The 11,288-nt window shown below is 43.1% G+C and overlaps 1 protein-coding gene across 2 annotated transcripts; it reads left to right on the top strand.

Moving 5' to 3' along the window:
• Positions 1 to 278: 278 nt before the first annotated feature.
• Positions 279 to 7,121, top strand: arglu1a (arginine and glutamate rich 1a). Of its 2 annotated transcripts, none has more exons than XM_014163981.2 (4): positions 279 to 843; positions 2,379 to 2,643; positions 4,982 to 5,065; positions 5,624 to 7,121. In XM_014163981.2, exons 1-4 carry the CDS (start codon positions 512 to 514, stop codon positions 5,786 to 5,788), a joined length of 846 nt encoding a protein of 281 aa, XP_014019456.1. In that variant the 5' UTR covers positions 279 to 511; the 3' UTR covers positions 5,789 to 7,121. The 2 variants fall into 2 exon arrangements, with proteins under 2 accessions (XP_014019456.1, XP_014019457.1); XM_014163982.2 differs by having other exon boundaries at positions 280 to 843; positions 2,418 to 2,643.
• The last annotated feature ends 4,167 nt before the right edge of the window (positions 7,122 to 11,288 follow it).

The raw sequence follows: 11,288 nt of genomic DNA, 5'->3' as shown, positions 1-11,288 counted from the left end.
CTGGGGAGTGCCAATATGGCCGACTAGTGTCTTCAAAGCATAGACTGTAAAAAAGAAAAGCTTTTCAATGGCCAATACATAGGATCATCAATCCAGGGTTTATATACATGATTGGTCTGACCACACTCCTGTCAATTCACATCCTTGATGTTATCAAACGAGTTTGATTTGGTTGATTATTTTTTAACTACATTTAATTTCCATCATGCTGCATATAGCACAGCCGAGTTCAACTCAGCACAGGAGGGGCAGATTCCGAAGATAGTCGGAAAAGGCCGAATGCATTGCATTGTGGGAAAAAGGAGCTAGTCGCCATCTTGCTTTAGCGCCGCAGGTTATCAGGGCAGAATAATAACCACGTTCGAATGAAACATACGAATGTTTTAGCAATACAGTTTGAGCAAATATTGCAGGTAGTGAGGTGTAAGAGTATCACCGTGCTATTTACTGTTATTTCCAACGACAGAACTAGCTAACTGGGAACGTTCGACTTGAGGAGGTAACGTTAGCCATGGGTCGCTCGAGGAGTCGCAGTTCGTCCCGTTCCAAACACTCCAAAAGCAGCAAGCACAGCAAAAAACGGAGCCGGTCGCGTTCAAGGGACAAGGAGAGGTCCAAGAAGCGATCCAAGTCCCGTGAAGCGAAGAGGAACAGGCGCAGAGAGTCGCGTTCTCGTTCCCGGTCAGCCACAGTCTCGACCCGCAGGGAAAGGGAGAGAGCGGTCACACCGCCGGAGAGAATCGACATATTCGGCAGGACGTTGAGCAAGAGAAGCGCCTTGGACGAAAAACAGAGAAAGGAGGAGGAGGAGAAGAAGGTTGAGATGGAAAGACAGAGGAAGATGTGAGTCGTAACTGAATATTCTATCCAATATGAATGACATGCTAACTAGCTTGCTACATTCGCTAGTTAGCTACAATGCTAATAGATCCGTCCATTCACTCAGGCATAGGCGTTAGTTAGCAAGCTAGTAAACTGGCTAGCTAACGTTAGCTACGTGTCTTGGGAGAGGAGGCCCAAATCAGCTATGTAAGCCTACTAGTACCTGCACCATTAGCCAACCAGCTAACTAATTAAGGCACTTGGCTGCAATTCACTTGTTTCTTTAGTCTAATAATGGGATGTATACATTTCAAATCCTTTTATCATGCATCTAGTAACTATACATTTGTATATTTGTGCGTAAGTGGCAATCTGAGTGGCCACCTTGTATGTCATGTTTCATGCATCACAATTCAACGATTTAGTGACGATATCAACGATCTATGGATGATGTGACACAGAGATTTCTCTGGCTAGCTTACGTGTCCTCAAAAAGGTTGTCAACAATATTAATCCTGCCTCCAAGCTGTGTCTTATGTGACATTTATTTCCAAATTGAGTTAATACATTTTAATGTCATAATTATAATTTAGGCCTAATCACTGGTTAAATGAAACAGGGGAGGGAGGGGCGTCAACTACAGTAAGTTGCTCACCTGTCAAATGAATAATGTCAGGTATGCCCCTCTGGCTCTGAACCACTGAAGTCCAACCACAGGACTTTCATCTGGCCCCTGCAACACTAAGATTGACTGTCAGTGTGTGTACATATTTTCTGCTATAGCGAGCACCTCACATAATGCCCACATCTTGTCTGTTTGTAGGCAGTTGATATTGGTCTGACAGAGAAATAAAGACTGGGGGAAGCAGCTGTTGTGCACCTTTTGGCCAGTGGCTGATTGACACCTGATACTTACAACACAATAGTCATCTAGTCTGCTGTGTGGCCTTTTACTGGCTAACCACAGGGCTACCTGATAAGCAAGGACCCGGGTTTTAGGTTTCCTGGTTATGTTTGACTAAACCAAATTAAATCGGCGAGAGGGACAGTGTTTTCAGTCGTGCCTGAAGCAATGTGACAACACTCACGTCCTTTTGATAGGGCAGCTGAAATGGTTTAAATGCGTGCCTTGTGTTCATGTGCACAAACCAACTTCCCTTGAGCATGCCTTTTGGACTGACCCACACCTAGCTTTACCCCCCAGTCTTCCGCTGCTCTGGACAGGCTCAGTTCCTTCCATGAAAGGAGGATGGTGTGGGGGGGTCATCGTGTCTAGTCGCATCAGGACTCCCCCGTATCACCTGTTGTCCACACACGTTTAGTACATATTCCATCGTGCCATGTGCTGCAAATCAATGAAACACTAAGTTAAACCTTTTATATATATATATATATATATTTTTTTTTTTACATAAGTAGTTTTATAACCCTGATAAGCTTACAAATGCACAATTCCCAGAGGTTGTTTCTGTAGAAATCTGGCTTTTAGGGTACATTGATTCAACGGTAACTGAATATGCATTGATCGTGTCATGTCACTTTTGCTACCATGTCAGCAACCCTCCCCTCTTTCTCTCCCCACCCATGCCGTGCAGCCGTCAGGTGGAGATAGAGGAGAAGCTGATCGAGGAGGAGACGGCGCGTCGCGTGGAGGAGCTGGTGGCCAAGCGGGTGGAGGAGGAGCTGGAGAAACGTAGGGACGAGATAGAGCGGGAGGTGCTGCGGCGTGTGGAGGAGGCCAAGCGCATCATGGAGCGCCAGCTGTTGGAGGAGCTGGAGAGACAGAGGCATGCTGAGCTGCAGGCCCAGAAGGCCAGAGAGGTAACGCTCGGTCGTTGGGAACGCAGTCGTCTCCCCCCCTCCCCACTACTCTGGAAAGTGGGTTCCCCCCTTCCCCCGACATGGCCATGGCACAAGTTTCACTTCTACATGGGAGGTGAGAGGGTAGCGCATTGCTGTCATGGCTGATGCTCAGTACAGGATAGGTGGGATAGAGTTCTGTGAGCTTCAGAAGTTGTAGATTGAGCGATTAAAAGGGCAAGAGCTCAGGTTTCTACTTAGGTAGTAGATTGAAAGAGAAATTGACGATATTTGGCAGTTGACAGTCAAAGTAAGACACTGGGGGATTCAGGTGAAACTTTTGCCATGGCAGACATGAGAATTTACAGACTTCATCCCTTTATTCAATCTCATAAATCTCCCTCCTTCCCCATTCATACATTCCTATTCAGAATTATTCATAACTTTTATTTTCATTATTGTAAATGTCTCCTTTTTACATCTCTAATAAAGAGCTCTCTTCAAATTGACATTCCATTATCAGTCACTTTCTCTGTTTGTGTCCAATATTCAGTGCACATTTTTATTGCCCCAGGTATGCAGCAAGCACAGGTTTGCCCAACCACAAACAAATAGGGATGAGAAGCTTTGGCTTATTAGTGACAAATCAGTCCCCTTTAGCCCAATTTAGCTTTTTTCTATTTCTTGTTCTAGCAGCTAGTGTGGACGGTAGTCGTCTTGAGGCCCTTCACTTTGCTGAGTAGACTAGACGCGGGGCCTTCTTCTCTCTCCAGGCTTCATTAATGAGGGCCATGGTTTGTACAGTCATAATGTTATGTGAATGAGAGGAGCAGCCAATGCCCAGCGACCCTGACTCAAACAGGAATCGGCCAGTGGCTCGGTACTAATCGGGTGAGAAATGTGGCCCCAGTGCGCCTCGCTGAGCTCTCCCTCCCCCATCTCTCCTATTCAGATCCCCCCCCACACACACACACACACACACATCCTAGACGTACTTTTTGGGGAGGGAGGGTAATAGTTACTTTGACACTAGGAAGGCCGCTTTCTGTTTTGAGTGAATTTTGTTTTAATAGGCTACAATTACATACACAGTTTAGTTTATTGTGTCCTATAAAGTTGATATTATCCTCCCCGCTCTTAATAATCCTTGTTTTGAAAAGCTCCCATTAGAAGGCATCCGCTCTGGAATACATAACAATGACGGACCTCCATTTCCAGTTTCCTGTTTGCAAGGTCAACAATCTCTGGTCTATCCCTGTCTGTTAACCCTCTTTCTTTATTTAATATTCCTTTTTTGTGTTGAAACTAACTTGTTTTTAAAGAAAAACAACAAATGTACTCTTTGTGACGTCCTCATGACTTGCTTCTCCTTAGGGGTGTTTTTTTTTATTTTTGTTCATGATTTTGGACACAACTTGTGTTAACACCACCTTCTTTAACACCTTTTGACCTGAACTGGCCTGCAGACAGCTCCCAGCTCACTCACGTACTGTACTGTGTTCAGCCCTACTCCTCTGCACAGTACTGCTCCACTGTACTGTACACCACTGTACTCTGCTGCTGCATTATGTTGTCTCGATGTGAGCTGAGAGCGGCTTTAAAGAGTCACTGCGAGCTGGGCTGCAGGCGGCAGGCTAGCAGTACAGAGATCAGTTTTAAAGAGGAAGGCCACAGGCGGGCCGGGCGCGTATGGCAGCCCCCCCCCCCCCTCCCCAGGAGCGCTTCTGTCTCTCTGCAGGGGACACAGTCTGGACGAGACAGTAAATATTCAACCGTTTAATGACGAATGCTTTCACCAGTTGTGTAGATACACAGGCAAGGAAAATGCGTAGGTATACGTACATTGGTGAGCCAAAACTATTCACTCCTTTTTTGTATCCTTTTTCTCTTTATTATTGATGATGATGATGATAAGAAAGAGGCAAATAGATTTTTTAGAATGTTTTGTCTTTTTATACCTGTTTCTGTCTATTATGAGTGTGCCGAGTGGGTTTCCCTTTTAATGTCTTAATGATCAAGTGAAGGCTAAAGGTGTGATTGAGTGATTCCTATGTGGGAGGGTATTGTCACGAATAGCGGGAGAGAGAAAAAAGGGGGGTTATTTTTCCCTTTTGACAAATTTTGTTCTCCTGTGTTCTAAAAGCATTCCGGTTGATTGCGAGAAAGAATGGGAAAGAGTGGTTATGATGTGCGAGGGAGAGCCTGAGCAGACTCCTTTTGTGGTAGGATGAAGACAAGTGAGTGTGCCAATGTGTGTGTATGTTGAGCGGTCAATGATGTGGGAGTGTGTGTCTGTGCAGGGATGTTGTGCGGCCGTAGCCTGTGTGCGCGCTAACATGGCATCGTGTCACCCCTTTAGGAGGAAGAAACATCCAAACGGGAGGAACTGGAGAAAATCTTGGAGGAGAATAACCGCAAGATTGCCGACGCTCAGGCCAAGCTGGTACGCCCTCTTCTACTCGCTTCTCCTCTCTGTTCTGTACAAAGAGAAAAAGATATTTAGCTACTTTCCCAAACCCCAAAATGCAAACGGGGCAATTCCATAATGAAATGTGGTCGTGTTGATATTGAAATACGTGGTCATCGTAGATTTCATGCGAAAGTGGTATTGGCATTTTTGTTATGAAATTGTGGTTATTGACAGATTTCCAGGGAAACTATGAGAAACACAACTCAAGTACAACATAGTATTGCATGCTGGCATAGGTTTTATATTGATGGTTATCAGTAGCCGTTAACAATAATTGTTTTTCCCTTGCCTGTTTATATTCTGTCTGGCACTTAACTCGTTTGTAAGATTTATTTATTTGATTTGGACACGACATGGACACGCCAAGATTGTAGTAAACAAGACAGAAAGCAAAACAAACATTATATTAATATCTCAAAGCTAATATCAAACAGTTTATCAAAAGTAACAGCAAACAGTTTGTGGCATTTTGGCACTGCAGGATCTCTCTATCCTGAACTGACCCGTTCTGTGTGTGTCTCCCCCCACCAGGCTGAGGAGCAGTTGCGTATCGTAGAGGAGCAGAGAAAGATTCATGAGGAGAGGATGAAGCTGGATCAGGATCGCCAGCGGCAGCAGAAGGAGGAGCAGAAAATGATCCTGGGCAAGGGAAAGTCCCGGCCCAAGCTCTCCTTCTCCCTCAAGGCCACCGAATGAGCCTCTCATCCCTCCTCTCTTGCACTCCTCCATCACCACCCCCCCCAGTGCTCTCCTTCTCCTCCTCTCTGGAACGCTCGCTGTGTGTTTTTAAGTGTGGAAAGCTGAACGAAGGGCAGCCCACAGCGCTGGAAGAGGCATGGCTCCTCTCCTGTCACGCACCTACCTGCTTTACAGACCTTTCCCAACCAAGCCTTGGAGGGAGGGATGCCCGCACACCGTCAAACACCTGTCTGACCCCCCCTCCCTCTCCTCGGCCTCTCACCCCCCACCCCCCCAGTGACTATTGTTCTTTTGGGGGGGGTTTATTTCCAATTTTAAGGATCTGAACTGTCGTGTAGAAAGCTGTCACTACTTGGTTCTGCCCTTACTTAGGTCTTACTTTGAACAGTAAGCAAGCTAGGACAGAAACTCATAACTTGTGTGTGTCCAGTTAAGGCTCATTAAAACTTTGTGGGTGGTTTGGAAGTTGGCCTGGGTTTTCCTGTGCCGTGTGTGTCTAACGTAGAAAGCTGACAAGGCAGGGGTAACATATGCAGTAAAGCACACAGTCACCTCCACTTTAGCTGACAGGATTGTCTTCCACCTCCCTACACCTCACATCTGCTCTGATGATTGATCCTCACATTTTTACCAAGTTTCTACAATGTTTTGCTCCTCGATAGTTTAGCGGCAAATAGAAAAACCAAGCATGTGAACAAAGACGCTCTGCTGCACAGGTGAACCCAAGCCAATTCCCAAACTGCCCATAGAGCGGCTCCGGGGCGCGTTGCAGGATTGGAACAGGAAACGATGCGTCTCATCCATGGTCAGGAGGTGGAAGGGGAGTGGAGGGGGGGGCAGACATTTCCTGAATTATGTAATATTAGAATCGCTGTGATTTGGTGTCCTCCTGTAAGATATAAATGAATCCACACAACAACGAAAGACAAAAGCGACAGGGATTTATAATCTTGCATCATTTTACTGAACTCTTACTGTTCAATCGCCGAGTGAATTGTGCTCTCAAGTCAAGTAGACGGTGGAAGCAGTGCACCTCTGTTCCTTAGTTTTGGTGTAGTATATTAACCTCGCCCTTAAAGGGTCCCCTTAAAATAACTATTGGTTCGTAAAGGATGTCCAAGTCCAGGTAAGATTGACTAGCTACATGTTGAGATCTGACCAGGTGTATGCATGTTTGGACGTGTGTGTGCGTGTGTGTGTCAGTATGTCTGACTGGCTGATCTCTGGTAGGTTTAAGGGGCTTCTTGAGTAAGTGAAACTTGTCTTGTGGTAATTTCCTGATGTGTTAATGGGAACTGAACAATACACCAATAAAACCATTGAATGCGTACAACTGTCTCAGATTGTGGTTTTTGCTGCATTTACATAGGCATCCCCATTTATTGGCAAAATATCTGATTGGTCAAAAGATGTAGGTGCAGAAGATACAGTATCACTTTTTGCTCATGGATTAGGATTTCCTTACTGGATCTCTCCACGCACATTCCAGGGGAGTTTACCTTTGAGCTGGATTACAGTTTGTAACCCCTTCTAGAGTTAAATTTACTTGTCAAATAGTAACATATTGTTAATTAGAATGAATGGCTTAGATATTTTGGAGGAGATTTGCAATTTGTACTGTTTTTTTAATACATTTGTATTTGGACAATTAGTTGGTCTCTGTAGTGATGTAAATTGAGGTTCATGATTGGCTGATTTAATTGAATGTCTCAGCGACGTCTCAATTCTTCTGCGGTCCCAAGGTAAGAATTGTTCCTCACACATTTGAATGCATGCGTAATTTGCGCATGGCTTGGATAATTTTATCTAGTCCCTTTTAATGGCAAGGCTGTCCTGTCAAAATGCATAGAGTAATGAAAGGATTGGCAACATCTTGAAGATGTCAGCAAGTTATTACACAATATAATAGCAAAATAAATTATCTGTCAGGGACCTCTACGGCCCACAGACCCTATTTATCAATGTCAAATCAACAATGTGCTTGTAATTACTCAGCGACTTTGGAAGACGGGACCTGACGCGAGTCTCCGAGTCACTGAACTTCCAGGTGCATCATAGGACCTCGTGCCCCAAGATTCAACTGACATATTTGACATGACAAACCTTGGACGTGAGAGCGACCGTCCATGCGTGAGTAACCACCTTTATACCCTCGCTCGAACCTCGACTATATAGCCATCCATGGTAAAAAGTGACAGTGATGTTCTCTCTCGCACACGCACACAGAAACTAAGTGCCAAGACCAATATGACACCGTTGTAACCCAATTGAAAGAGCCCATCAGCTCTGAAACGAAGCATTAGGTCCGGGAAAACTGTGGAAAATCGAGTAAGGCTATAGGTCACTTTTCACTGGCAAGTGTACTTTCAGCGACATGGTGCATAGGGAGTTCAGCAGGACTCCGTTTGATCACGATAAAGGCTCAGGACCCCCATGGACCTGATATGTTCTCAGTTTTAAGTTGGTAACACTAAGGAGCAACTGAATAAACAAAGGTACGGCCCATGGGAACTCAGTCCCGCTGGTTAGACAGTGGCGGTTCTAGACCATTTCAACTGGGGGGGGGGGCAAGCTGGGGCCAGTTGTACTGTTAGAGGGGCCAGTTACATTAGACGTTATTGTTGTCATATTGTTTTCTTCACTGCATTGCAGGCATTAGCAGGCAAAAGACCATGTTCATAATAATTAGTGTTCCGCGTTGCCACTGTCTAATAACGGATGTAAAAAAAGAACGATTGTAAAAATGATTTCATACTCCACATTTAGGGGGCAACAAAGGGGTCCAAAATTGTTGTCACAGGGGCACTGGCCCCCCCTGGCCCCCCTCCAGAACCGCCCCTGTGGTTAGAGGGCCTTTCAAATGAGAAAATATGGAAAGTATAGCCACATCAAGTCTATTTGTTTTTTGTTTGTTTCATTTGTTTAATAAGTAGGCTATGTAAAGATAAAAGCAACACAAACACTTTTTAATTGCTTGTCTATTTTCTGCCCAACTATTTTTGCCCAAAACGTTTTCCAGCAATTTAGACACTCTCAGTGATAGCCTCATCTGAAATTCAATTTAATCCACTATATATAGTTTTTATATAAGAGAAAGAGAGTTTACAATTTCACACACTAATTTCTATTAATGTTTAGTGCTCTTTTAACAACGCAATGCTTTAGGCCTATTGTTTTTACAGACTTTTCGTAGCCTAGTACTGCAATTCAAGACTAATTACAGATGGAAAGTTTGAACTTTTTCAAAGGCCTATACGTTCCTGATTAGAGACTTATTCTAGCTAAACTGTACATGATAATAATCATAATATAATTATTGAAATACTTTATTGGGCTGTCTGGTGTTTAATTTAAAACGTTTTGATATTGTAAGGAGGCATAAATGTATAATTATTATTAGGCCTATATATTAAGGCCTTTCACCTGAGGCCTATTTCACAATGGACATATTCAATGATTATATGCTTCACAAAACTCTCAAATTCCTCTTACAAATGATTAGTTTTTCCTTGAAGCTGAATGTGCTATAAAAGTGTAAGGCAGTATTCAGAGGCTTAGCCAATGTGTTGAAGAGAGGTTGTGTGTATTTCCCGATCCCTTTCTAGACTTGCTGACTGAAAAGAGCAGAGCAGTCATTACCGATCGTTCACGGCTTATTTTAGCAAGGTAAGGGGGTATTTTTAAGACAGAGGAACTCACCGCTTCCTCTCTTCTCCCGAAGGCAGGATATTATCTGGACTCATGACACTATTTCAGGACACTCTTCCTACGGTGTATTCAGGGAAGGTAAAATGGCTAAGCGTCTATATAGGCTGCACCTTTTATTTGATCACTTTACAAGTAACGTTAGGCCCATAAAATGAAGAAACAAGGGACTTATTTTAGTGTCACGTTAGCACTTTATGCAGGCATCCGTTTCTTCATAACATTAACATGTGTATCTCGATCTTTTGTTATTCCTCCTTAACCGTTCATTCATCTTTCATTTGAATGTAGCCTATCTAATGCTCTTAATCTTCGCCAATAAACATCAACTCGACGGCGGGTGTTCTAGCGGTGTAGCCTGACTGGTAAGGTTGTCACAGTCACAGTCCGCGGTGTGTTGATTCCAGTCAAGAGAATCGGATCCCGGCCGCCGCATTCCACTCTGACCCCCCAATTATCTATCTCCTGCGACTTTACCCCGTTGATTATCAGCTAAACAAACAGTGCAATAAGCAATTGTTGCCTTAAATACACCACTGATTAAATTAAGCTGTTCAAAAGTGTCAACTTCACACGTTTGGACTGATACACGTAGGCCTAATTTAGTTTGGAAAGGTGTGTGGGTTGCAATGACTCATCAAATCAGCGTCCATTAAACTAAATTGCAGGCTACCTTGAGCTGTCTCAATTTACCGGGTTAGTCTACAAAAGTTAATTTTAGGTTACATTTGGTGAATCTCGTAAAAAAAAAAAAAATGTTCTATAGGCCTATTATCTAGAAATCACATTGTTGTAGACTGGTGGTGATAAGCTTGTAATAACATAATAATAATTATTATTATAATAGACGAATAAAAATAATTATAATAAAATAAAGAATTGTATTCGGAAATAAATCAAACACATAAGACAAAGATTTGTGTTTTATAATAGCCAGATTTGTTGATGATAAATTAAATAATTATCGATAATAAAGATTTAGAATCACTCTTCAAATAACTTATTGGTAAATGTTAATCATACATTTGCATAAAAACATAATAAAATAAATATTCGATGGTTCAAAACTTAGACTCACCCTTCTTCAATCGCGCATCCGCTAGTGTGCGCTGTTGCCTTTTTGGAAAAACTTGGCTTCAGTGCCATGTCGTGTGAGGCGCTCAATGTGGATCCTAATATGGGACATTTTAGATACAATCTGATGTACACTATGATACATTTTCAAATGTGGAATATTTATATTTACCTATATTGATTTAACAAAACCACATGTAGAAAATAGTCGTGCATGCTGTGGCGACTTTATTTTTTTATTTTTTTTTGGGGGGGGGGGCTTTTTTTTTTACAATAATGTAGGAATTTCAATAAGTGTTCCAATGTGAGAGGTTGGCTTTTACAGTTAATGATCAAATGCTCATATCCCCTGGTTATTATACTACTTGACCTATAGTATGATAAAGGCTAGGCCTATACATCATGTTGCCTAAAGTGATGTTTTCAGCGCACTAAGTGTCATGCATAGCCTATTGCACTTTATTTTAGACCGTTTTTTAGATAAAATATCCGTCTTGGTCAATGCGCTAGGCCTATTGATACAATATAACGTGATTCGACTGCTTTCTCCAATTCTATTCCATTAGCTAATACTGCTGTTTTGCAGTTGAACCAGTTGCCGAGCTGCTTCGTTTGATTGACAGGAGTATTCCTATTGACTTTCGGAGAGCTGCCCAATGAACATAAACGTGGGCGGAGTCTCGGTAAAACAAGCTCTGCCAAATATTCCGAGTCGCGA

This window comes from Salmo salar, chromosome ssa21, assembly GCF_905237065.1.
Source record: "Salmo salar chromosome ssa21, Ssal_v3.1, whole genome shotgun sequence".
NCBI lineage: Eukaryota > Metazoa > Chordata > Actinopteri > Salmoniformes > Salmonidae > Salmo > Salmo salar.
Note: the sequence above shows the minus strand (reverse complement) of the source record. Positions and strands in the feature narration are given on the sequence as shown.